At 39.8% G+C, this 26,850-nt stretch overlaps 2 protein-coding genes across 5 annotated transcripts in view; one reads left to right on the top strand and one right to left on the bottom strand.

Annotated features, from left to right (window-relative positions):
• Hook3 (hook microtubule tethering protein 3) overlaps positions 1–5,565 on the bottom strand; it is an 85,757-nt gene extending 80,192 nt beyond the window's left edge. Inside the window, exon 1 of the mRNA XM_051182196.1 lies at positions 5,281–5,565. Within this exon, the coding sequence (XP_051038153.1) occupies positions 5,281–5,337 (57 nt within the window). The 5' untranslated portion in view covers positions 5,338–5,565. The remainder of the gene's footprint in view (positions 1–5,280) is intronic.
• Positions 5,566–5,730: 165 nt separating this feature from the next.
• Rnf170 (ring finger protein 170) lies at positions 5,731–25,341 on the top strand. 4 transcript variants are annotated; one of them, XM_051182198.1, is made up of 9 exons: positions 5,731–5,899; positions 6,719–6,852; positions 9,078–9,218; positions 11,105–11,245; positions 13,083–13,158; positions 16,733–16,841; positions 20,407–20,480; positions 22,538–22,648; positions 24,454–25,341. In XM_051182198.1, the coding sequence occupies exons 4-9, from the start codon at positions 11,112–11,114 to the stop codon at positions 24,721–24,723; spliced, it is 774 nt and encodes a 257-aa protein (XP_051038155.1). In that variant the 5' UTR covers positions 5,731–5,899; positions 6,719–6,852; positions 9,078–9,218; positions 11,105–11,111; the 3' UTR covers positions 24,724–25,341. The 4 variants fall into 4 exon arrangements, with proteins under 4 accessions (XP_051038155.1, XP_051038158.1, XP_051038154.1 ...); XM_051182201.1 differs by lacking the exon at positions 9,078–9,218 and having other exon boundaries at positions 6,719–6,811; XM_051182197.1 differs by lacking the exon at positions 9,078–9,218 and having other exon boundaries at positions 5,732–5,899.
• The last annotated feature ends 1,509 nt before the right edge of the window (positions 25,342–26,850 follow it).

Raw genomic sequence — 26,850 nt, forward strand, 5'->3', positions numbered from 1 at the left:
CAAGCTGAGAATGGAACTCAAAGTCTTGTCAATGCAAGACAGGTATTCTAGTATTGAGTTGCATTCCTACTCAGGGTTACAAAAAGAAACAACTAAATAAAAAAAAGTAGTTTCCTCCCCACCCCCCCTTTTTTTTTTGAGATAGAGTTTCATGTGTTGGAGACTGGCTTGGAACTCACCCTCAAAGACAAGGATGACCTTAAACTCCCCAATCCTCCTGCCTCTACCTCATGATTGGAAGAATTAGAGATGGACTTCTGAGATTATGGGTGTGCACCACCACATCTGGGTACACACTGCTAACCCAGGCTTTGTGAAAGTAGTCTACAAAGGGGGCTACATGCTCAGCCCAAAGGAAGGAATTTTAAAGAAAGAGTAATTTAACGGAGTATGTGTCCTCACCCTAGAACTCACAGCTAAATTTTCACTTTGATTTTTTAAGATGGAGCTTCTAAACAACTGTTTTCTGTTTCAGCCCTTTAGGTGCACAGGTATTTAGGAGATCTTGAGAATGTTCATCCCTGCTTTCGGAACTGACAGGAATAAACTTATTACCCTATCAGGTCTGAGTTGTGACATTTCAGGATAGTAATACAGTAAAATGGAAAGATAACTGCACTTAATTGTGTTAAAGCACAAATTCTATCAGAAGGGTCACAACTTTTCTTGTAATTTCAAGAAGCTTAGAACACATTCCAAGCCTCCCACCCTCACCCCTGCAAATGCATCAGCAAAGTAAATCATGAGATTACTTAGAATTAGCAACATTAGGGCAGTAGTTCGCCACCAGGAGTGGTATTTTTTGTTCCCTAGGAGAGTCTGGAATAGCAAGGTAAGCACTATTATTTTGTAAACAGCAATGTTTCTATTAAATATCATAAAATGCACACAACAGTGCCCCTAACAATTACTCAGTCCAAATTATCACACAGCAGTGAGCTTAAAACCTGCTCTAGAGCAATGGTCCTCAAATGTCTTGAGGTTACTAACTACACATCAACTGGGAATGACAGAAATGCAAATATCAACCCTGCCTCAGACCTAGAAATTCTAGCCCCACGGCCTAGTAAACTGGTTTGATTAAAGTTACAGGTGATGTTGATCAATGATAATGTATGAGAACCACGATGCAGCCAGCAACCACCATGCTACTTACACTTTTTTTCTTTTTTGCCCCCAAAGGGCTTTAAACCTTTGTATATCAGAAATGTCTTTATTCTAGAATTAGAGGATCAAATTTGTTCATAGGATAGTAGGTTAGGCAAAGGAAGGAAAATAGAATGGGAGGTATTCTAAATGTCAGATGTATTTCTTAGGCTCATAAGTAATATGAAAATAAGAACACAAAGATTGGAGTGTTTCACAGAAGTGAACCACAACCATGATTCTTTTCTCATTAGTTTCATGTCATTATCTGATAGCATTCTAGATTCTTTCTTTTTAAATATGTCTTAAGACTATAAGTGTATGCTTTGCCTGAATGTATGTATGTGTACCACATGCATGCCTGGTGCCTGTGGAGGTCAGAAGAGGTCATCAGATCCCCTGTACTGGAGCTGTGGATGTTTGTGAACCACCATGTGAGGGCAACAAATGCTCTTAACTGTGGCAATACATCTCCAGCCCCTCTTGATTGTTTCTTGTGTTCCAATTTCTTGGGTAACTGGCTAGAATTATATAACTCAGTTGTACAGTAAAGACCCCAGGTTTAATCCTCAGCATCATAAAACAAACAAATTAATTAACTGAGACCTAGGAAAGTGCAATCTTTTCATCATGATCCATGCAGAATTCAAGAAGCTGGGCATGGGCAGCACCAGATTTGGTTACCCCTCTTTAAGCTGCTAGTCATGTGGGAGGAATCCTATGGATGTGTAAAACAATACAGGCTGTTGTCACTGCTCTTGTTTACCCACCAAAACTCAGAAGAAAGACGCTATTGCTAAAGACACTACATTCTTGAGCCATAGGACATGTACAAAAACACTGGTATTGGTTGACCTTGAAGCTTAATCCCTATTGGCTAGCTTTCATAGTCCTAGATGGTGCTGTGCAGTCTGCTAGAAGATAAAAATAATCAAGTCTTACCCAGCTGTGAATCCTGCAAGCTACAATGGCAAATGGATTGGCAAAAATATGCCCACTGGTGTAATAGTGGCATCAGTGTTATGGGAGTAAGCAATTGCTTTCTGATAGGATACAAAGCCCACTACACAAACCAGAATCCATGTTTTGTGTTGTTAACTGGCCAAGAACACATGCTGGGTAGGTCATACACTCTAGAAGAAAACTTGCTATTGTTTTGTCAAATTGACACACTATCAAACTGCCTTCTAAATACTTATCTTTATAGTCATTTAATAGTGCAGCTCCCAACCCTCATCAGAGAGCTTATTTCTGTAGTAGAGGACAATTAATATGGAGACTCATAACTGATCAGAATACAGAGAATAACAAATTGTGTTGTAGAGTGCTCAACCCTAAAAGGGACATCCATATTTCAGCCCTTCCCAAGACTCAAGAGATCACTGCAGGAGAGGGGGCACAAAGACTCTAAGACCAGAAATTATGGAGAACTACTGCAAAAAGGTGTTTTCTGGACATGAAAGGGATGGTGCATATAAGAATCTACAATGGCTGTGCTGTGGCCTAATGCCTGCACAAGATCAAGTTATCCAAAATTCTAGAATGAATAGAGAAGAGGTCATGTTGCTGAGAAGCTACTGGCAGCTGACAGCTTCTAGAGGAAGAAGAGTAGGTCTGTTTTCTTCAGGGTGCAATCCCTAGGTTATCCACGTTCCAGTAGATAGTCCTATACCCACATATATACTGGCAACACTAAATGGTTTCAATAGGTTAAAAAGTATATGAACTTGGGAAGGACAAGTAGTGGTGCAATACAGAGTTGGAGGGGAGGAGAAAATCTGATCAAAACTCAAACAAAGGAAAAGCCCAAATAATAGGAGAAATGACACCTCTAAATTATTCAATGCCTTCCACAAAAGGGCTGTGATACACATGAGTGTGCACACACCCACACACATAATAGTAAAAATTAAAAAAAAATATTTGTTAAAAACAAGCTACAGAAGTGGCTTGGTGAGTAGGTGAGGGTGCTTATTTACCACAGTAGTCTGGTGACTTGCAACCCGTTTGTTGCTTGGAGAAACATGGAATGACCAACTCCTGAAAGTTGACTCCCAACCTCCATATGCATGTGGTAGCAACTGTGCCTATATGTGCACATCACAATCATACACACGATAATAACTTTTAAAAAGAGACTGACAGATGTAACAGCATATTTCCTCCCCTATTAGGTAGGGATATATTTTGCTTCAGAGGCTAGGAAGGAGACAAGGGGTAAGTTTTAAGCACACTCCCGCTTGCTATATACTGACTGTTTTAAAACATTTTCCATGTTAAGGGGTAAGTTTTAAGCACACTCTGCTTGCTATATATTGACTTGTTTAAACATTTTCCATCTTTTTTGTGCTGGGTGGTGTGGTGGTAAATGCCTTTAATTCCAGCAGGCAGGCAGATCTTTGTTGAGTTTGAGGCCAGCCTGGTCTACATTGCAACTTCTCAGACAGCCAGGGCTACAAAGAGAAACCCTGTCTCAAACAAAATCAGATCAAACCAAAAACAAATATTTTCCATCTTTTAGAATCTTCCTGGTTCAAATAATAATTTGAAAGGTGGCTGTGGCTTAGCTACATTATACAACCTATCACCATCCTCTACTTGAAGCACAGCAGTAAAGTTTATCTTTTTTTTTTTGCTTGAAGTTAGAACTTACAACATGTTAACTATGCATTATTTCAAACAACCTGAAATTACAAGAACGATCCAATACAAAACCAAACCATAGAAGTTCTTCATTGTTTAAAGCCTATGTTTCAAAAGACAAAATCAGTTTCATTACATACCTAGATTATAAAAAAAACTTGAAGCTGGTTGTACTGATGCAGGCTTATAGTCCTAGTACCCAAGAAGCTGAGGCAGAAAGACTACTACAAATTCAAGATCATATACTTTAATGCCAAAACACACATCTTTAGAGTCTACCTTTATTACAACCAATTTAACAGTTCTCACACTTCTCAGTAGTGTCCCTGCACAAAACAGTGATGACTAGCTTGCAGAGATTGGAACCTCTAACCCAAGACACTGTTCAAACGAATTTCTTTTGGTATTTGCATTTTACCTTTAAAGTGAGTAATAGGAGAGGTGAAGAGCTTAGTAGTAGAGCTTTCACTTAGCACGCAAGAGGTCCACTCACCACCTTCTTCCCCAATAAGCACACAAAATTAACACTCGTCACAGTAATATGTGTTCTTCTAAAAAGGGCAGTTAACAATTTTTAGCCATAACTAAAACGAATGTTCCCTGTGGGATACTTGATTTATCCCAGGCTCTGTACCAACTTCCAACCACCGTATGGAAAAACAAACACAGGCTAACTGCTCAGCTATTGGAAAGGGCTGCTTAAGCCACGACTATTGACATTAAAATCCAACGTACTTTAAAATTCGATAACCTTAACCCTTATCGATTCCAAATTAGAATCTCACGTTGCTTTAAAAAAGAAAAAAAAAAACTGTTTCAGTTACACTACTAATTATTCCCTAAACCCTCCCAGCTTAATTATTTTTTTTAATCCTTGATTCTTTTGTAAGTACTATCACATCATTTACAACAGTCAAAAAATGCATCTCGCATCTCAAATGTTCTGTCTCTGGGTGACTCTTCATGTTTTGTCTACCTACCCTCCAATGTACTATTTTCCAATGGGCAGGGCTTCATCCCTCAAGGGGCTATGCACCATCCTGGCTGAACGCTACAACAAAGGCGAGCAGCATCGTAACCAGGGGTCCCGAGTGTTTCTACCGGGCGCCCAGGCAAAACCGACGCTTTGGATAGCTGGGAGCTGGGGAGCGAAGCGCCAGCGCCTCATCACTGCAAACAGTCCTAATTACAGTGTCGCCTGCACCCCATCATTAGCCCCCACCGGGCAGGTTTCCTCTCGGACAGCAGCCAACATCTCAGGCCGGACAAGTTCCTCCTGGACCCTGGGCCCGGCCTGCCTGAGCGCGGCCGCTCCCTGCTGTCCCTAAGCCGGCCGCGGTGTAGACGCGGCCCGCACCGGCTCCTCAGCTCCGCCCGTCCCAAGCCCCGGATGTGACGGCAGTCGCCCCGGGCGCTCGCCCCTCGGGACGAGCACCGGTGCCCGGGGAAGGTTGCGGAGTTTCCCCACCGGCCCGCTGCCCCACCACGTACCCAAGTGAGCAGGCTCTCGCACAGCTCCACCCGCTCCACAGACTCCACGTTAAACATCTTCCTGAGGTGGCCGCAGAGCCTCCCCGACCAACCAGAGGCCGCGGCCGTTCAGCTCGGGCTTGAGTCCGAAGGCTCGGGCAGCCGACCGGCGTCTGGAGGACCTTCTCTTCCGTCCTGCCGCTCCCGATGCGCGGACGCTGGCAGTGGCTCCGCACTGTCACCAGCCCCTCCTTCTCCTGCTCGGGGCCGCGCGCTCCCTGCGCGCACCCGGCGCCGCCCGCCCACGCCCTCCTGCGCGAGCGCAGCCTAGCGCGAGCCGAGGCCCAGGCGCCACTGCGCACGCTCGCGCTCGCTCCGCCCCGCCCGCGGAGGCGCGCTCCCGACGCCCCCGGCGCGTGAGCGCGCGCCCCCGCCCTGCGGCGGCGGCGGCTGGATTCTCTCCACTTGCGGCTCACTCTCCCTAGAGGTCCGCACTGCGCTTGCGCCGACGCCGGCGCTCTTGCTCAAGAAGCGGCTGGTGGCCGCTGCCCGAGAGGAGTAGCTAGCTGGGCAGTCCCCGGAAATGAACTCTATTCTGTCACACGGACTGCAGCGATGATAGTTGCTCTACCGCCGAGAGGTACGCGCGCCCCCTCCCCGGCCGCGAGCCTGTGCCAGGCCACGCCCCCGCAGAGCCCCGCGGAGGGCGCGCACGGCGGGGCTCGGGCTCGGCTCAGCGCGGTGGGGCTGCGGGGCGGCGCTCCTCGGCGCGAGGGTGGGCTCTGTGCGCCGCCTTCCTCCGGAAGCCTCAGCTCAGCCCCGACTCGCCCGAGCCGGCCCGGAGTCGCGGGGCGAAGGTGGGGCGGCTGACGTGGGCGCGTCTCGGTGGCCTGGGGGCGGGTTCGGCCGGGCTGACGAGCAGCCGTTCCTCCTCGTAGCCCCCTATCCCCTAAAACTTCACTCGAAGTGAGAGAGGGTGGACGCCAGTTCACCAGTGCGTGAGGACCCCTGACTCTTCCTAAGGCCTGTTTCTTGTCGCGTTGGGAATTGGCTCCATTGTCCAACTTTGATCTTTTTTTTTTTTTTTGAGACAGACCTTGTAGGGTTTCATATACGATTTTAAGTGGCGTGCACAACAGTCTGTAGGACGTAATATGCTTGAGGGGTGTTCATAAAAGAATTGCCAGTTTCTCAAGAGTATCCTCCACGCTTATCATTTCTAGCCTGAGTTTTGTGACAGGCACTTTTATTGCTTTCCCCTTTAGCTTTGCCAGATGAGTATGCACGTAGTATAGTTTTCTTTTGTCTGAGTTTGAACATTTATGAATGGACCCATATTTTGGGTTTGGCTTTTAATTGCTAATATTACATTATCTGCAAATTCCCATGCTTGTCTAGTATTCCATTGTGTGAATACAGCCTTATATCCATTCTGCTGTTAATGTGCACTATGTTCCAGTTTAGGGCGTCTCAGAACTATGCTTTAATAGGCAGTCTTCTACCTGGACCTTAATGCAAAGCAATCGTCGTTTTCAAGACACCAAGATACAAGGTACATGCTTTGGAGTCGTAGGAGAATTGTGGATTCAAAAGGTACGCTTAACTACCAGGTCAAGTAAAGTTTGATTTGGAGTGTTTCAGAAGTTAACTTCCCAGGACACACCTTCACTTTGCAGTTCCTGGAGCCTTCCCATTAGAAGTCGATTTTTTTCTCTCAGAGCCCTTACAGCTTCCAAATAGCATTGAGTTTGTCTAATGATACTTTTATCGACTACTGCTTAACAATCACATGTAATCGATCATTTTATAGATGGGAAAAAAATCTTGGGCTGAGGATATAGTATTAGTTTATGACCCTAGCAAACATCAGGGTTATAATTCAGTCTTTGGTACCAATAGTAAACAAATAAATAATAAATTTTAGCTGAAGTCTTCTCAAAGGTTTTCCTTGCAAGCATTCTACAGGAGCAGAAATAACTTTAGAAATCCCAACTTTGTGTGTCTCCTCTGCTTATGGCTCTATGTGGGTGCCTCTGGATCTTTGTCAGACTAGAGTTCCTACATTCCATACTAAACTGTTTCTGTAGAACCTGTGTCACCTTTTAGTGACTCCATCTTGTTGGGTAAGTAAATAGTAAGAATATGTTACATTGACTAGGACCTTGTCTTTGGCTTGGAGACCACAGGTGTTAGCCTTGCTGAAGGGACTATGGTAGTACTACATTAACTATCAAGGCTTTGATAAGATTGATTTAGAGTACATCTTTTCAAGTCTTTGAGTCCAAGGTGTTTTTATGTCTGATGTATCATTACTGCTTTATTTTTGCTTCCAATTACTTTTCAGGACAGAAATTACATTAAAAGCTCCTTGAAAGTAATTACATAAGCCATGTGACCATCAAGTTGCTACATGAACCTGAGGGTTGGGGAATAACCAAATATCCTTTGTTATAGGAAATTCTAGAAATTCTTCCCAACCTCCTCTTTTTTTTTTTCCTGTTGGCCCATCACCCAGACCCCTTTCCCTAACAGTATTAGGAAAAGACCCATAATAGGTGTGTTGGGATTTTTCTGAGCTGTCTTTGTAGGCCTTATTCAGGTGGAGGCTAGTTCTCAACCACAGCAGTCTGTGAACTTGGGAAGGTGGTGTCATTCCATATGACAAATTTTGCATTTGGTGGTGAACACACATGTCAGAAACAGATGAACATGTTTGTGACTTTCCAGAATTAGACTGTGGAATCACAACATGAGGTTCAATGACATCAGTTTGTCATATAATCCCACCTACCTTGATAATCTGGCTGAGGCAAAAGTAGGTCCTTTTATTCTAGTCTTAATTAGTAACATTAACTCTCATATCACAAATCATAAGACACATGTATATATAAGGCACACACACACACATACATACATACACACACACACACACACACACACACACACACACACACACCTGCAGCAGAGTTCAAAAGATTTCAAAAAAGGGTTGAGGAAAACTGCATTAATAGGTAATGCCAGGAGGGAGCTTCTGAAGTCAGGCTTGGAGAGTGAAGCTAGAGTCCAGTTGCAAGGTAAAAAGCTAAATTGAGGGCTCAGGAAATGGTGGGTTCCTGCATAGATTCAGGTGGATAAAGAGGCCAGGCAGCCAAGCTGAAACCCCAAGGACGATTAGGGAGTCCTGTGCTTATTGGTCTTTGATGCTCACATCAAGTATCTAGACCGTAGGTAGTTGTAGGAGCATGTCATCCCAGAGTTAGGTATTGTATTGGCTGATTTTGTGTGTCAACTTGACACAAGGTAGAGTCTTCAGGGGAAGAAGCCTCAGCTGAGGAAATGCCTCTATGAGATCCAGCTATAAGGCATTTTCTTTAGTGATCAATGGGAAGGGCCCAGCCCTTGGTGGGTGGTGCCATCCCTGGGCTGTTGGTCCTGGGTTCTATAAGAAGGTGGGTTGAGCAAGCCATGGGAAGCAAGCCAGTTGGCAGCACCCCTCCATGGCCTCTGCATCAGCTCCTTGTTTGAGTTCCTGTCCTGACTTCCTTCAGTGATGAATAGAAATGTTGAAATGTAAGCCAAATAAACCCTTTTCCCCCAAAATTCCTTTTTGGTTGTGGTGTTTTGTCTCAGCAATAGAAACTGTAACTAAGACAGTTGACTATTCACTGGGTCCAGGTAAGAGTTATACTCTCCATAGTCTGCCATGTTGGAGAAGTTCTTGTTCCTGGTTTCCATGATGTTATTTTAATGTGTTTTGTGCCCTTACACTTTAAATTTATTTCAATATACTAATAATATGTCTCCCTTTCTACTTCCAGGAGTAAGTCATTTATTAGTCTGTGCTGGGTGGGTGGCACTTGACAGATTGTGCTGTTTATGGGCCCACCCAATGGCTTCAGTTATCCAGTTTTCTCAAAATGGACTGCTTAAGTTACAGCATAGGAGAAATGTGAATAATGGTAATAACTATAATGCCTCAGCTGATGCGTCTACCTCCTGAGTGCTGGGATTAAAGGCATGTGCCACCACACTTGACAGGTCTCATGGAGCCCAAGCTGGCTCTAACTTGTGACCCTCCTGTCTGTCCCTCCCCAGTGTGTTTATGTGGTGCTAGTAATGGAACCCAGAGTTTTATGCATGCAGAGCAAGCACTCTACCAACCAAACTACATTCCCACCCCTGTCTTTCGGGCACTAATCACAGCCACAGCATATATGATTTAAAAAGAGAATACCTAGAAAATAACTTAACTGGCTACCTGACATGTCCTTAGATTATTTCAAATGCCCCCCTCCCCAAGCTTCAGCCAGCAGTTCATTTGGCTGTTTTTTGTTTGTTTGTTTGTTTTTTTCAGTTTGGCTGTTTTAAAATGAAAATACTAAAAGTAGAGTACACATTCTCCTCTCTCCCACCTTCCTCCTTCTCTTTCTCCCTCTCCCCCTCCCAATCTCTTAACTTCACAATGGGAATTTGAAACCTGTCCTTAAAAAGTTCCTGGTATATCAGACTAGTATGCTGTGTAAAGATGATGAAACCTATCATTGATGTATTTCTTTGCTTAGGTTTCTTCCCTAAGAGGTAATTTACTGGCAGCTAATTTGGATCCTTTTCAAGGATATGGGTTTTTCACACTGTTTTCTTCTTAAGATTCACCAGATTACTGGTTTTGGATAAAACTGTTTTTGAGATGGAGCTTATGTACTAAGCTAATATCAGTCCTGTCTTGCTATATGACTCTGAACTTTTTGATCCTCTCACCTCTGTGCTGGAGATCATCCCCAGGTGCTGGGATTTCAGGTGAGGGTCAGTTTATTTTGAGTTAGGGATTGAAACTGGGTTTATGAATGCTAAGCAAGACCTCCATCTGTCAGCCTTGGATAAAACTTTTCAGTGCAATAGTTTATATAAATGCAGAACTTTATACTATTAGACATCTAATGGAATATTTCCATTGTTTCCCTTAAGTTGTCATATAAGATTGTGAGCATTACAGTTTTGTTCACTGGATGTCAAGGGTGATTGGCCTACAGTGTAGTTGGGTTGTTTCCCATTGTACTTGTAGTGTTGGGTGCTATAGTTTTTCTCTAGAATTTGGGAAGGAGTTTGATGTCCTTTGTCTTTACTGCATGTAAGCTTGGTCAGTCCCTTTTACTAAGTTTTGTGTGTAGAGCATGTGCTGGCTAATATAGTGTTATAGAGGACTATGTTTCCTCTTCACATGCTACGACAGAGGAATAATATCTACTTAAAGATTTTATTTGATATTCAGGAGTTAGAAAAGAACAGCTGGGGTAGGAGAATATTTTCTTTAAAATAACTAAGCCTAAACAGTGAAAATGTTTTAATTTACTTTTAGTTCTGTCTCAGTTTTTTTTCCCCTGCCTTCCAGACTGAGACTTTACCTTGTGGCCCAGGCTGGTCTAGAACTCATCATGTAATCCAAACCGGCTTTGAACTTGCAGTGATCCTCCTGTCTTGGCCTCCATGCACTATTATAATCTGTTTTATAAGTCCTGGAGATCAAACCTAGAACTTTGTGAATGGTAGGCGTATAATCCACCCACTGAACTAACTCTCCATCCCACAAGGAAAGCCATTTTTAAAAATTTTACTTTAAAAATAGATATGGTGGTAAAAAAAAGTAGTTTCCTTAGAGAAAATGCCATTTTTGTCTCCTCCAAAAAAAAAAAAAAAAAAAAAAAAAGGCATTATCAGGGGAACCTTAACTGGAGTTGTACTAAATGGAATCCATATTAAAGAGCATGCTGTATTAGATGTGTTAGAAGTAAGAAATACTTACATTGCTTTTATTAATGTATGTCACTGTCGCTTCTTCTTATTTTAGACCTGTAATGGCCAAATACTACAGTGAAGTTCCAAGTCTGCAACAGGAAGATTCAGTTATAGAAGGAGTAAGTGATCAAGTGCTTGTGGCAGTGGTGGTCAGTTTTGCTTTGATTGCTACTCTCCTATATGCACTTTTCAGGTGAGACTAAAGGATAAATGATTTGAGGTACTGGGTATCTCTAAAGGTCGACCACTCTTTGATTCTTCCCAGTAATATCTGGTTTCTGTGACTGTGTATATGTACTAAAGTATTTTTATTTTCCATTAAGCTTTGAATGCTGCCATACTTTTTCTGACTTAGCTGGGAATATTTAAATTCATAGTTTCCGTTTTGATTAAATATGAGACTATCCTTTAAAAATTTTTATAATTGAGTCCACCAACTAGACAGTGGTATGGATAATACGTACAAAATAACTAGATAGAAAAAGTGAACAAAAACAAAGAAATCTTCCTCATTACTAATACCAGTGCTCTCTTTGCCTAATCCCATTCCTTTATATTTGCTGCCAACTGCTTGCTTCTGATTTTCCATTATAGTTGTTAAGAAGTTAGTGGTATACTCCTGTCTTAGTTTGCTTTCTGTTGCTGTGATAAAGGCCATGACTAAAAGCAAGTTGGGGAGGAAAGGTTCTCTTTCTTGTTGGAGCTCTCAGATCCCACTCCATTACTGAGAGAAATCAGGATAGGAACTTGGCAGGAACTGAAACACAGTCCATGGAGGAGTATAGCTTACCAGATTGCTCTTCGTGGCTTGCTTAGCTGGCTTTCATATACAGTCCAGGACCATCTGTGCCCAGGGGTGACCCAGTGAGTTGAACACCAATTTATTTTCTCAGTTAAGATTCTCTCTTCCCAGATATATGGGTTTGTGTCGAGTTGACAAAAAATCAACCAGCACAGTTAGCTTTGGCATTTTTACCATATATAATTTTAATTTCTGGGGTCTTCTCTTCTCCTTTAACATGAAAAAATAGGAAAAAGACCTAGTTAGATGTGGAAGTGTTCAGATGTATAATTTGTAGAGCTATTTAACTTCTTATTTCAAAGAAACTTCACAAAAGAAATGTATTAATTGTTCTATATGTTATTAAGTTGCAGTAAATTCTCAAGATACTGGGAATCTGGATTTAATCATTTACCATTTAAACCTGAAATCAGCTGATGATCATAGATTTGGGGAGAATCTTTAAGTCACAGAGTAGCCTCGAATACATAATCCTGGAATTGGAGTGTAGTTGTATATCATCTGTTACACTTGTTACATTCAGTTACCAGTAGTTCTTTTTTCTATTTTTTTTTAAAGAAAAAAATTTATGTATTTTATGTATATGAGTTTTTTATTTATATATATATATATATGTCTGCATGCCAGAAGAGGGCATTGGGTTCATTATAGATGGTTGTGAGCCACCATATGATTGCTGGGAATTGAACTTGGGACTTCTGGAAGAGCAGCCAGTGCTCTTAACCTCTGAGCTATCTTTTCAGCCCTCATGTAGTTATTTTTCTAAAATTAAAAAAAATATGTATATTTATTGGGCCAGGATGATGGATCAGTGGGCAAATACATTTCCCATGCCTGATGACTTGAGTTCAATCCCAGCACTTACATAGCAAAAGAGAAGCAACTCCTGTAAGTTAAGTGTGTGCCATAGCACATACCCGTACATACAGACACACATGTACACCACACACAAAGTAAATGAGTTTTAAAATTGTTAATTATTATTTATGGGGTTGGGAGGTCCTTGCCATAGTGTGATTGGGAAGTCAGAGGACAACTCTGTAGAGTTAGCTCTCTGATTTCGCCTTGATATGGGTTCTGGAGCTCTAACTCAGGTCATTAGGCCTGCACAGCAAGTGCCTGTATCCACTGAGCCATCTCATCGGCTTGTGGTAAAAAATTAAGACTAATAACACAGAGAGGTTAATATGATAGTTCTTTTCAGAATTTACTGCATTCTTTCCAACAGAAATGTACAGCAGAACATTCATCCAGAAAACCAAGAACTAGTCAGGGTGCTTCGAGAACAACTTCAAACAGAACAGGTATGGTGATATAGAATATGTATTTATATAAGGGGATGTTATAACTTCCTTTGTATGCAGTGGTGGTGACACATTAGAAAATAACTTTGAGAAACATCAACCTCTTTACTCCTTATATTAGTTATTCTTCAGATTATATATTGTCAGATTAAGCACATTTTTTTTTTTTTCTTCTCCCCAAACAGGTTTTCTCTGTGTAGCCTTGTCTGTCCTGGAACTCACTCTGTAGACCAGGCTGGCCTCAAACTCACAGAGATCCACCTGTCTCAGCCTCCTGAGTGCTGGGATTAAAGTCGTGCACTAGCACTGCTCATCTAACATTTTCTTCTTTTGTTGGGGTTGGAGGGACATTAAGGTATCTCATGTATTTCTGTCTGGCCTAGGACTTACGGGTTTGCTGAGGATGATCTTAAACTCCTTATCTTCCTGTCTCCACCTCTGTCTTAGATACTTTTCTCTTATTTTGACTAGACCAAGGAAATTTATTTAAAAAAAAAAAAAAAAAAGCATCTAATTGGGGGTTTGTTTGCTTACTTTTTCTCAGGGTTAGTTCATTATCATGGTGGAGAGCATGGTGGCAGGCAGGCAGGCATAACTCTGGAGCAGTAGCTGAGAGCTTATATCCTTAAATTGGAGTCAAAGAGACTGTGCCTGGATGGGCTTTTGAAACCTCATCCAACAAGGCCAAACCTCCTAATCCTTCCCAAAACAGTTCACCAGCTAGCATTGAACTTTTATATGAGCCTATGGGTGTCATACTTACTTAAACCACCAGAACCTCTCAAGTACTGGAACTACTACCGAACCCAGTTGCAAATTTACTAGTCTTAATCTATACAGATACATATATGATTTTTATTAACTTGTTCTATAATTTTTGTTTTTGTTTGTATAGAAGTAATATTAGCCTTGTCTGAAATGAAGTAAAAAACTTTTTTCCTTTCTTTTTGTTTGTTTGATATATAATCATGTAGTCCTCTCTGGCCTAGAACTTGCTATATAGACCAAGCTGGCCTCTAACTCAAACTCACAGGGACATACTTGCCTCTGCCTCCCTAATGCTGAGATTACAGGTATGAGCTACCCTATTGGGCTTTTATTGTTATGTTCTTCTTCTTTTATATATGATAAGACATTTTTATTAATTAATTAGTTTTTTAAATGTATTTTACATTCCAACAGCAGTTTTTTCATCCTCCTTTCCTCCCGGCTCCCTCGCACCTCCACTTGGTCCTCCACCATGCACTCCTTTGTTTCTGTTTAGAAAGAGACAGGACATTCTTTAAAAAAACAAAATGTGGAAAATCTTTTAATACTTAAATATTTTCTTTTTGTAATATTAGCTTTTGTATCTTGCTTGCTTTTTTTGTGGGGGGGGCGGAGGGGAGAAAGGTTCAGGACAGGGCTTTTCTGTATAGATTTGGAACCTGTCCTGGAACTTCTCTATAGATCAGGCTGGTCTCGAACTCACAGAGCTCCACCTGTGTCTGCCTCCTGAGTACTGGATTAAAGACATGCACCACCACTGCCCAACTAATTTATTTAAGTTTATATTTACTAAATTTGACTTTTTGTGATAATTATTTTATTTAAAAAAATTGATACCTATTTATTGTATGTGTATGAATATTTTGCCTCATGTATGTTATGTGCATTGTGTATGTGCCTGGTGCCATGGAATTCAGAAGAAGGTGTTAAATCCCCTGTAACTTGATTGTAGATGGTTGTGAGCCATCATGTGGGTTCTGGAACTGAACATACAAACTGTAAGAATAGTTTATGTCCTTAACCCCTGAGCCAGCTCTCCAATCCCTTGATGAAGCTGTACATTTTATGTTAGTTGCTAGATAGTTTTCCAGGTCCCCAGGTACTGCAATGAATTCTGTGAGTGGACTTTTTGCCTTCTTGGCACTTATATTTCACAATGGTATTTGATATGAGCTTCTTTTACTAGTAATTTCACTCAACACTGATGTTGATCATAACAGTGATGCATACAAGGAATATGCATAGATGTATGTATTTTGATTGGTTTTGGGTTTTTGAGACAAAGTCTCATGTATCCCAAACCTGGAACTTGTTAGGTCACCAAAGGTAACTTGGACTCCTTGTCTTCCTTCCTACCACTTCCTTGCTGTTGGGATTTACAAACATGTGCACTGAAAAGCATATTAATGTTTACCAGCATGACTTTGTGAAGGACCAAGTTCAAGTTACCAATAGTGTTAAAATTTTCTACTTCTAACATTAGCAAATTTTCACTGGAAGTTTAATTCAGTTCTTGTACAAAGTAAAACAGATATGCAACACTTATCAGAGGACAGCTGTTGGGCTGGAAAGATAGCTCAAAGGTTAAGAGCACTGGCTGCTCTTCCAGAGGCCTTGAGTTCTATTTCCAGCAACCAGATGATGGCTCACAACCATCCATAGTGAGATCTGTGACCTCTTCTAGCCTGCAGGGATACAAATAGACTGAATACTATATACATAATAAATACATAAATGAATAATAATAAAAAAAGACAGAGGACAGCTGTTAAAAGAAAAGGATGTAAGAAACTAAACAAGACAATATCTGCAATCCTAGCATTTGAGGACCTGGGGTAAACTGCTGTAAATTCCAGATCTGCCAGTGTTACATAGCAAGACCCCAGCTCAAACAATCCAAAAAACATTTTTTAAGTTTAAAACTTTTTAAATGAATACTAAGGATAATAGTTTTATATTTCTTTTTCTCTTTTGATGGTATTGAGGATCAAACCCAGGGCCTCAGGCATGCTGAGTTTCACTGAAGCCTAGTATTTCTTTTTCTTTTTTTTAAAAATTTCTCTTTATTGTTCTATTCTCTCTCCTTTTTTTTTTTTTTTAACATCCCAGTTGTAGTTTCCCCTCCCTCTTCTACCCCAGTCTCTCCAGATCTGTTCTCCACCCTATCTCCACCTCACCTTAGAGAAGAGCAGGCCTCCTAGGGACATCAACCAAATGGCATAATAAGCTACAATAAGACCAGGCTGGAGGAGAAAACCCAGTAGTAGTAGGAGGGTCCCACAAGCAGGCAAAAGAGTCAGAGACAGCTCCCTGTTCCCAACAAGAACATGAAGACACTCAGCTATAACCTCCTTGGTTTCTATGAGCCCCCATGAGTCCTGATTCTGTGTGTCATAGTGCTTCTGACCACTCTGGTTCCTCCTATCCTTCCTTCTCCTTCTCCCAGGACTCCCTGAACTCCACCTACTGTTTGGACGAGGGACTCAGCATTTGTTCCCATCAGTTGCTGGATGAAGTCTCTCTGGTTTCTTGATGATGATTCTGCTATGAAGCCTGATGTTTCTTATTCTCTAGTTTATATATTAGCTTGTGGAACTCAAAATATTGTATGCATTGTCATAAAGTAAAAGATAAACTTTGAGTTAATCTGTATTTTGTTTTCAAATTGTGTTTAGGAAGGAAGGTGGAGGCCAAGTAGCTTAAATAAAACAATATAACTTTGCAAGCTTCTCAGTCTTGCAAGACCTTAAACTGTTGTGTATGTGTAATTTCTGTTCTGAGAGGTGTGTCTGTGTCCTCTCACCAGGATGTCCCTGCTCCTGCTCGACAGCAGTTCTACACTGAAATGTACTGCCCAGTCTGCTTACACCAGGCCTCCTTTCCCGTTGAAACAAATTGTGGACATCTTTTCTGTGGTAAGCAAACAATATCATACTTGGTTAAAGTAACTACTAGCTCAAGACCTACGTATATACATAGGCTGGGTTGATAATTTTCTTTTTCATATCTTCTATTTCCTGAGAAAAGTAGATTGCCATCCAAATAATAGTATACTACTTTGATGGTAAACATACTAAGGTCTGAGGACATAGATCATTTGGTAGCATGCCTCCTATCATGCACATGATCTCCAAGGACTGTATAAACCAGGGCATGGTGGTGCATGCCTGAATCCTAGTACTCAGTGGAGGAAGGAAGATCAGAAGTTCGAAGTCATCCTCAGCTAGACAGCTTGGGTTACACGAGACCCAGTCTCAAAAAAAGTATGTACCCATGCATATTTGATAGTATACACACATAGACCGGTACCATATCATAATTTATTTTCTATTTAGTGTGTTCACATTTGTGTATTCCAAGAAATTTCTTGGAAGAAGAGTTCAAGTTGACTAGTAACATTATCATTATGGGTCCACTGAGTCCTTCAACTTTTGTCAATTTTATTTGTTATTCAAACTTCCAGTGGCAAGATTGTATCTCAAGACCTAAGCCACAAACCTCTACTATCTATCTTTACTCTTTCTGTGTGACCTTAAGGAGTTGGAGACAGAGCGTAGGAAACCTAAAATGCATGCCAGCATAAAGAGGGAGTACTTTCATATTTAGCATCAATGAGAGGTACCTTCTATCTCCCATTGACTTTCCTGGCTCTCAGAAAGACTTCATAGAGAATAGCAGGATACCATTATTTCTTACTGTGTCCATACAAGATTTGGATGTGCCCACTGTGTACTGGAAGTGTACCGCAATCTCATCCAACCCCACAAATCAGAAACTAAGGCTCAGGGAAGGTGAGAAGTTTTGTAATGGGTAACCCAACTGTCAAACAACACAGATCTGTCTTTTAGCTCTGTGCTTAGTTCTGCTTTGATTGGTGGCTTATAGGAAAATGAACACTCTCAGAACTGCTCTAAAGTTAGATTATGTCTATTAGGCCTATTCTTCAGTAATAGTATTCCTTTCTTTTAGTTGCAAGTTGAATAACAAAGTGTTTTTCTTATGTTTTACCCTTTGAACCTACAGATACTACATAAAAATGGCTAATGAGTAGAATATTAGAAGCAGTTTACCCATATACAATTAAGATAGGTCTTAATTATTCCCAATAATCTTCTGAATTTTTACTTAAAGACTAATTTATGTAGCATTTCATGATCCTTCATTAGTGTACCCCCTTTTGTGTCTTTTCTTTGATGTCATAATAGAATTCTTACAGTTTTACTATTAATAATTCTGTGTTTGATAGGAATATTTGAAATCCCTACCTTGTAGTGCAGAGTTTTCCATACATTGTGATTATTATACTTAATCTAGTTATGTGTTCCTTCAGCCATTAATTTCAAACTCCCCAAGTTTTTGTTCTTAAATACCGGGTCTCACCTTGTAGCCCTGGCTGTCCTAGTACTTGCTATGTGATCTGACTTGCTTCAAACCCAGAGATTCACCTCCCTCTGCCTTCCAAATGCTGAGACTAAAAGCGTGTACCACAAGACCCAGCTGTGGTTTAAGTTTTGTTTGTTTGTTTGTTTTGAGACAGTATATTGCTTTGTACACTAGACAGACACTGAGTTAACTGGCAATTCTCCTACCTCTCCAAAATGTTGGGATACAGGTGTGCACCATCATGCCCAACTTCACTAAGGTTTTTTGCCCAAGTCCCTAACATATGATAGAACACTGAATTATCTGTGGAATTTATTATTTGCCATTGCCAAGGGAGGACAGTTCTCACAGGAACTTTGCCCAGCCCTTTTCTGAGCTCTACTAATGGTCTTCGGCTTTTCTTTGTTTTGGTTTAAGACTTTCTATGTTTGTGTGCATCAGTTCAGGTGCCATGGTGTGTGTAGAGATATTAAAGGATAAATCCAGCTGAGTCCTCATCGTCTACCTTAAGACAGGGTTTCTTGTTCACTTCTACATATGCCAGTCTACCTGGCTTACAAGCTTCTGTATCTTTTCTTGTCTTCACATCCTATCTCTAGAGTGCCAACATTATAGACATGTACCACTGCATCCAGTCCATATATGGGTTCTAGGGATCTGAACTCAGGTCCTCAGCTTGGATAGCAAGGGCTTTGTTCGCTGAGGCATCTGCCCAGCCACATTTCAATCTTTAATTGTCTTTTGGAAATGCTGAAGAAAGTAGGATAATAAGGATCAAATGGAGGAGGGAAGCTAATGGCCATCAGGAGAGACAGATATCTTGCTGCTTAGGCTTGCAGTAGGTGTTCCTGATCCATCTGACCTGCCTTCTGAATTTAGACAGGGCCTGGCTCATCCTCCCTGCAGGTGTTAGTGATCTGTGAGGCTTGGCAGGCAAAATGAACTTATTTGCCAACTCAGGCATAGCTGATTCACTGAGTGGATAATCCTGTCAATTGAAAGATGGCTGTATTGTGTTCTTGCTTTTACCTCTGAGTCTGAGGTAATAGGGTAGATTGCCTCTGATATCCTGTTCTACTTGTTAGGTACGTTTTTTCTTTTGAGGTGGGTCTCGTGTATCTTAGATTGGTCTCAAATGTGCTATGTAGCCCAGGATGACCTTGAACTTGTGAACCACATTACCTCCCAGGTGCTGAGATTCAGGCATGCACTACCATGCGTGATGTATTTGCTGAGGGGGATTGATAACCTACACCTTGTGCATGCCTCCAAAAACTGAGCCATGTTACATAATTATTTAGTAAATTCAAAAGTAAAACTTTGTTATGCAGTTTCTCAAAAAAAAAAACTATTTGGAAAATAGTTCAAGTATATTAATTCCTCACGTGTCAAGAGCTCTTAGTTCAGTAAGTTTTTTTTATGAAGCATAACACCTTTGCTCCATTATAGTAAACTAGAATAACAGCAGCAGCAGCAGAATCATCTTATTTGCATCTGTAATCTACATTATTTAACTCTGTCAGGCCTGTGGAATTTTGTTCTCATTTTGCAATTAAATAGATTCATAGAGATTGTGACCTAGATGAAAGTTCACTCATCTCTTGCACCAGATGATACCTAAGCTTTTTTTCCCCCTGTGGAGGGAGAAAATTGAATAAAAAAAAAAAAAATCAAGCATCTAGTAGCAGATAAACTGAAACATTTAATATGCTGAGTCATAGTTTTTCAGTAAAGCCAAGTGGTGTTATATATTGGCAAAATAAGGACACCCACATAGTTTGAGGAAAAGATACTTGAGATTAAATGAATGTAATGTCTGTCAAAGTAGGCTGAATTTTTGGTTGAAAAGGTCAGAGATAAAGCTAAGACATGGCATCAGATGAAAATAATATAACCAACAAATTAATTTGTTTTCTTTTTGTGTCTATATACATATGTATATATGCACCTGTATATATATTTGTATGTGTACAGGTTCATATATTTGATAAACAATATAATAAAACAATGTTTTAAAGAAGGTAATGGTATTAAATAGTTGAAACCAGTATATATGGAGTGTAAAGCTTCATTGTTGATATTTTCTTATTCCACTAGGTTCCTGCATAATTGCATACTGGCGATATGGGTCCTGGCTTGGTGCAATCAGTTGTCCAATCTGTAGACAAACGGTAGTGTCCTATATATAGCCTCACTTATGTTATTTCATTTCATAAATATTAGCAGGTTTTCCTGTTATAAAATGTTTTACTTTATGTGTGTGTGCCTGTGTGTATGTATGTGCAGCCTGTGTGTGCAAGAGCCCACAGAGTTCAGAAGAAGGCATTGGATCCTCGCAAATTAAACTTATGAGTGACTGTGTAATATTGGTGCTGAGAACTGAACCCAGTCATTTGCAAGAGCTGAACTTTCTTAACCACTGAACCATCTCTCCTTCCCTGTATTACCAGTTTTAAATTTTAAATTGAGCTACTTTTTCCATAACTGTGGTCATTCAGCTGGAGGCAGGACAGTAGAAAGTGCTGCTCTACACCTGGTTCACTGGGCAAAGGGCCATGGAAATATGGTACAAGCTGCTGTCTCTGACTAGAGCAGCACACTTGTCACTCCTCTGTGAACATTGACTTATAAAGTACTCCTACCAGTATTTCAAGACTCTTCCTCATTCTTCAGGGTTACTAGACATCCCAGGGAAAAGTTTACCTTTGTTGTAATGCCACCTGAAAATACCACAGGTCACCCTCCCTGTTTCTCTTGGAGATATTGAGGTCATTCATGGTGAGGCTGTCTCATCTTTTTTCCATGTGTGCATAGCACTAACACAGTGCCTACCTCACTGTAGATGCTCAGTTAATATTTGCTGAAGGACTACATTCATTCATTCACTTGTTTGTTTTGAGACAGGCTCTTATTATGCAGCCCTGGCTGTCCTAGGTAAACCAGGATGAACTTGAACTCACAGAGATCTGCCTTCCTCTGCTTCCCTAGTGCTGGGATTTAGAGGCATTTGCCACCATTCCTGACAAGACTACATTAAAAAACAAAAAACAATTCAAGCTTTTAGAAAAGAAAACACTTGTAAGAAGGAAAACGCCATGAGGATTAAATCTAAAGATTTGATTTGACTGTCCTTGACATTTAAGGGCTAATCTTGCTAGAGACTTTAAATTATTGCTTTATTTCAGAGACTACATCTTTATTAACAAATCTGTACAGGGATGAATGGCTGTGTCTGCTGATCATACTATTCAGCCACTCCTTCATTTAACTGTTTGGAGAACACCTGATCAGTAGTTTTCTTAACCAGAGGGAGGGTAAAAACATCTAGAATGGTTTAAAACTATACTTGTTCCTTTTTTAAAGACTTATTTATGTAATATGTATATGAGTGCTCTGCATCACATTTGTAAGTCAGAAGAGGGTATTGGATTCCATTATAGATGGCTGGGAATTGAATTCAGAACCTCTGGGAGAGCAGCTAGCTCTTACTTGATGAGCCATCTCTCCAGCCCACTAAACCTGTTTTGAGGTCCTTCCATTTTATCTCATTATATTTATCAATGATTGATTATTCTTTACATGTTCTGTTCTTAGCTATACTTCTTTTTCAAGGTATTATCCTGTATTGTCCTGAGGCAACTGTGTGCCATCTTTACCATGGCCATGAAAGCAGAAAAACTAATCTTTGTTAGTAACAGTACCAAGACTTATATCTGCTTATTACAAAAGGAATTGGTGTTTCAGAGTGAGGCCATACAATATTATAATTTCTGTATTATGATAGCACTCAAAGATATGTTGAATGTGAGTAAAAATAAATTGTTCAGAAATGCTCAGTCTTTTCTCTTAAAGTGATAGGTTTATATTATTAATGTTTTAAAAATATTTTTAACTTTGTTATTAAAGGTTTTCCTATCATCCTTTTATTTCCATGTATATGCTTTTTTCCAGAGAACTATGGGTTTTAGCCCCTAATTATGGTCAGGAAAATATTAAAGTGCTTAGATGTGGAACCCATTTTATCTTGGAGGTATTAAAAATTGTATTTTGTATTATGACATTTTACTGTAAGACAGTAGTTATTTACTTGTTCCCCCATGTTGCCTTTATTCAAAGGAATGAATGAAATACACATTCAGAAGCTTTTCTCATTCTCTTGAACAACACAAAATGAAAAAATAATACTAATGGTGCAGAAGGTGTAACAGCTTTTTCCTGTAATACACAGGTAACTCTACTCCTAACAGTATTTGGTGAAGATGATCAGTCTCAGGATGTTGTAAGATTGCGTCAAGATGTTAATGATTATAACCGGAGATTCTCAGGGCAGCCTAGATCTGTAAGTAATGTTATAGCAGGTGAAAAGTCAGAGACAGCCTTTATACTTCTTTTTGTAAAATCAGATTTACAACTAGCTCTTGGACTATCTAAGTCTTACTATGTGTTTTGGACCAAGTTTTAACCCTCATTGCCAGTCACTGAGTTGTAGCTTTCCCAGGGGCCACAGTTTTGTTTTTTGTTTGTTTGTTTGTTTTTTTTTGACAGTCTCACTATGTAGCCTTGGTTTGTCTGAAACTTGATATATAACTAACTAGTCTGGCCTTAAATAACACTGATCTACTTGCCTCCGCCTTCCAAGTACTGGGATTAAAGGCATGTGCCACCATGCTTAGTTCTTTCCTGTTTTTGACCTAGCATTTAAAAACTGCTTTATTTATGAATAGGTATATGTGCTTGCATGTGTGTATGTGCACCACATGCATGTAGGTGTCTAAGGAAGCCGAAAGAGGGCATTAGTACTTCTGGAACTGGAATGGTGATTGTGAGCCACCCAGTGAGTATGTTGGAAACCAAACCCTGGTCCTCTACAATAAGCAAGTGCTCTTAACTTCTGAGCCATATTTCCAATGATGTTTATTTTTATATATATCCTTTAGGGACATGTATAGAATGTGGTAGCCCTCTGCTCTGCATGTGTGTGTGCAGACACGTAGTGTGTTTTTAATGTATAATACTTACTCAGGCCTGGTGGAGCAAACATGTATCCCAGGTATTTGGGAGGCTGAGGCAGGAGGATCACAAATTGAAGACAAGCCTTAGCAACTTGATGAGATGGCTCTCTGAATTAAAAAGTAAAAGGAAATCTTGGGATATAGCTAAGGGTAGAACACTTGCCTACCAAGGCCCTAGGTTCAATCTCCGGTGTTAACAAAAACCGTACGTAGTCTGGCCTCTTATTATTTATTTATTATTACAAAGGCCTTTTCTGTACAATATCTCTTTAGTTCTTAGTAATTATTCTAGGTAATTAAATACTCAATTATTGTTAAATTATCTCTATCAAATTAGAAAGTTGTAACCCAAGGTCGCCTCACTTGATAATTTATTGCTTTTGAATCCAACCCAGATATATCTTGATAGTAATCTGACACTTGGGGAACAAATCTCAGATTATAAGCCTATGTAATAATTTTGTTTTTGAGAAGGGGCTCATTCTGTAGCCTATGCTGGCCTTGAGCTATCATTGATCCTCCTGACTTCCAACCTCCTGACAGGGAAATATGGGTGTGAGCTACTGTTCCTGGCCTATGGTTTCTTGGCTTATTTTGTTAAATAAGTTTATTGACAACTTGAGTTTTGCATGACTTTAGGTTAAGAAACACTTATCTGAAATGCTCCAGACCAGAGTTTTTTTTTCAGATTTCAGAATATTCACATGGATTTTACAAATAGAGCCTCCCAAACTGAAAATCATAAAATCATAAATTTGACATATTCTGGAATCCAAAACATTTTTACTTCACAGATTTAGACTTGACAGCTTTTTATATTTCAGAATACTTAAAAAAAATTATGTAGCATTTGAAGCTTTTGACTTTCAGATAAGGTGTACTCAATCTATATCCCACATTTTAAGCGTTTGGTACTTTATTACTTTCCAGTTGTCTATAATAAAGCCTACTTTTTAAGAACCTACTAACTAAACCAGTTTTTAAATAAAATGCATAATTGGAAAGTCTGGTATTAAGTGTGTGAAACACCTTAATTCATCTTAGCTGAATTTGTACATTGTACAAAAATTATATTACTTTTTAATTTGATATATTAGATGTTAAATCGTAGTACTTGTTTTTCCTCCTTCAGATTATGGAAAGAATCATGGATCTCCCCACCTTGCTGAGACATGCTTTCAGGGAAGTGTTTTCAGTTGGGGGTCTCTTCTGGATGTTCCGAATTAGGATAATGCTTTGTTTAATGGGAGCTTTTTTCTATCTAATATCACCTCTAGACTTTGTACCTGAAGCCTTGTTTGGAATTCTGGGCTTTCTAGATGACTTCTTTGTTATCTTTTTGTTGCTTATCTACATCTCTATTATGTATCGAGAAGTAATAACCCAAAGACTGACTAGATGAAAAAATTAGTTTACTAGAATATCTAAGCTTATATTAAAAAAACAAACAAAAGGATCCATGGAAGTATCAATCACCTAAATATTACTTTACAAGCTTAAAACATTTGGTTATCATTTGACAAATGCCTAACAATATACAACTGGAATTTTTGCATACTGCAGGTTCTAATGTTAAGATCAGATTTATAGTGATCTATAGTTTTATCTCAATTCTGTGTTGTCTGTAAAAAAGTATGAAACCAATTGAAAAGGGATACTTTGTTGTTTTCTTTTTCTCAAAATTAGCTTATTTAGATACATAGTTCAGTATTGCTACATGTACAAATCATTATCCTAGAACTTTGAAACTTATCTAAATATTTTTGTTAAAGTCAAATACTGTATGATGCTAGGGAAAAGCCAGTGTCTTTGTGGACTTGGAACAGCTCTGCTTTTTCATTTTTGTCCAATTCTGTGATCAATTGAAGAGGAAAGAAATGTGAACTTCATGATTTGACTACATTTTCAGTCTATGGAACACTTTAATCAATAGGAGAATTAACCAAGTGAAAAACATGCATCTCCTGGAGGCACTTTTGACATTCATTTGTGACATTTAACCAAGAGTTTGGCCTTTTTTTATAGAAACAAATATTAAAGTGACTTGTAGCCAGTTGTGGTGGCTTTATATTTGTAATTTCTGCATTCAGGAAGCTTAGGTAGGAGACTGCCACAAGTTCAAGGTCTGCCTAGGCTATGTAATGAGTTCCAGGTCAGCTTGAGCTTCAAAATGAGGTCCTGCTCAAACCAAAAGCAGGGCAGTGGATAAAGGTGCTTGCTGCCAACCCTGATAATCCAGGTTTGAACCCTGGGTCTCACATAGTGAAGGAGAGAACAGATTCTGCAAGTTGTCCTCTGACTTTCACATGTGCATGGTGGCCCATGTGTGTGTGTACACACACAAATAAAATGCAATTAAAAAGAAAACATAAAAACAGCTTGTAAAGGGAAATTTTTTTGTCTTAAAAACCTAAGTAATATTGAAAACACATAGTAGTTTGATACATTTTTTGAGGAAACAGGATCTTCACTTCTCTTGGTGTTAGTCGGGACCTTTGGGAAGGTACTAAGAACAGTGTTTAGATTTTATAAAGTCAGAGTTTACAAAAGTTAACACTTGCAGCAAAATGAAGACATCTGACTAGTTGTCTGTTGCCCTGAAAATGTAAGTACTATCTTGTAGGTGGCAGTATTCGGCTCAGATCCATCATGTTTTAGAAATGAGATGACTATGTATTGAGGTTCACTTGATTTTTGATAGTCCTGACACAAGAATGTTAGTAAGGACTGTGGTTCATTGTCTGAGTACCATAAGTATGAGGGCTTTATTCCAGCTGCTTACTGGAAAAGAAGGATGTGCGAGGTGATGCCCAAAGATCCTTTGTTGTCTGAAGTTACCATTGATGTCTTAGCATCAACATGTCTATTTAGGGAGAGGGCATAAAGCTAAAATCTGTCACATTCCCAAATTAATCAGATTAGCTTCTAAATAATGAGATTCTGAACGAGATGTCAGTTTGTTTCCTAATTTAGACCTAACAGCTGTTGTCTCCCATTAAAAACAAAATACCAAACCCAGCACTTGTATAACATGATCAATGCAATTTCTTATGATTTTTCCTCTTACCCTTAGGAAATTTTGTAAGGAAGGTAGGTTTCCATCAGCTTCCTGTTTAAGAGATGAAACCTTCATCCTGTGGATGGAAATTTTTATTTGCTAACATAATGGAACTAGTGTAATTTAGGTAGTCTTAGGAGAAGCAGGCGGGAAACTGGAATTCTTTGGAAGTCAGGTTTTCATAATACATTACTCCTTCACTGGAACAGTTTTGGTGCTTCTGAGCAAAAAGCTCTAGAAGGAAGATTCATCAAAGCCTTCATCAATCTTGAGTATATATTTCCAAGTCAAGTAAGAGTGGCATGCACCGTAGAAAAACAGGGCCACTTGTCACTAACCTGGAAAGCTACTGAGTAGAAGGAGCTTGTTAGCAGACTGGAAAAAAAATTTCTACCTTTTAAAAATTCACTGTGGGCTACAGACAGTGTGATTTTCTGAAATGATTTTATATTCTGATGTTTTGCTCCACAT

The sequence above is a fragment of the Phodopus roborovskii genome, unplaced genomic scaffold, assembly GCF_943737965.1.
Source record: "Phodopus roborovskii unplaced genomic scaffold, PHOROB, whole genome shotgun sequence".
Classification (NCBI taxonomy): domain Eukaryota; kingdom Metazoa; phylum Chordata; class Mammalia; order Rodentia; family Cricetidae; genus Phodopus; species Phodopus roborovskii.

Bases quoted from the DNA above. Each gene is read 5' to 3' on its own strand.
- Rnf170 (XM_051182198.1), top strand. From the start codon at position 11,112: ATGGCCAAATACTACAGTGAAGTTCCAAGTCTGCAACAGGAAGATTCA. The intron at 11,246-13,082 runs GTGAGACTAAAG...TCTTTCCAACAG, and splicing joins CTCCTATATGCACTTTTCAG to AAATGTACAGCAGAACATTC. The intron at 22,649-24,453 runs GTAAGTAATGTT...TTCCTCCTTCAG, and splicing joins TCTCAGGGCAGCCTAGATCT to ATTATGGAAAGAATCATGGA.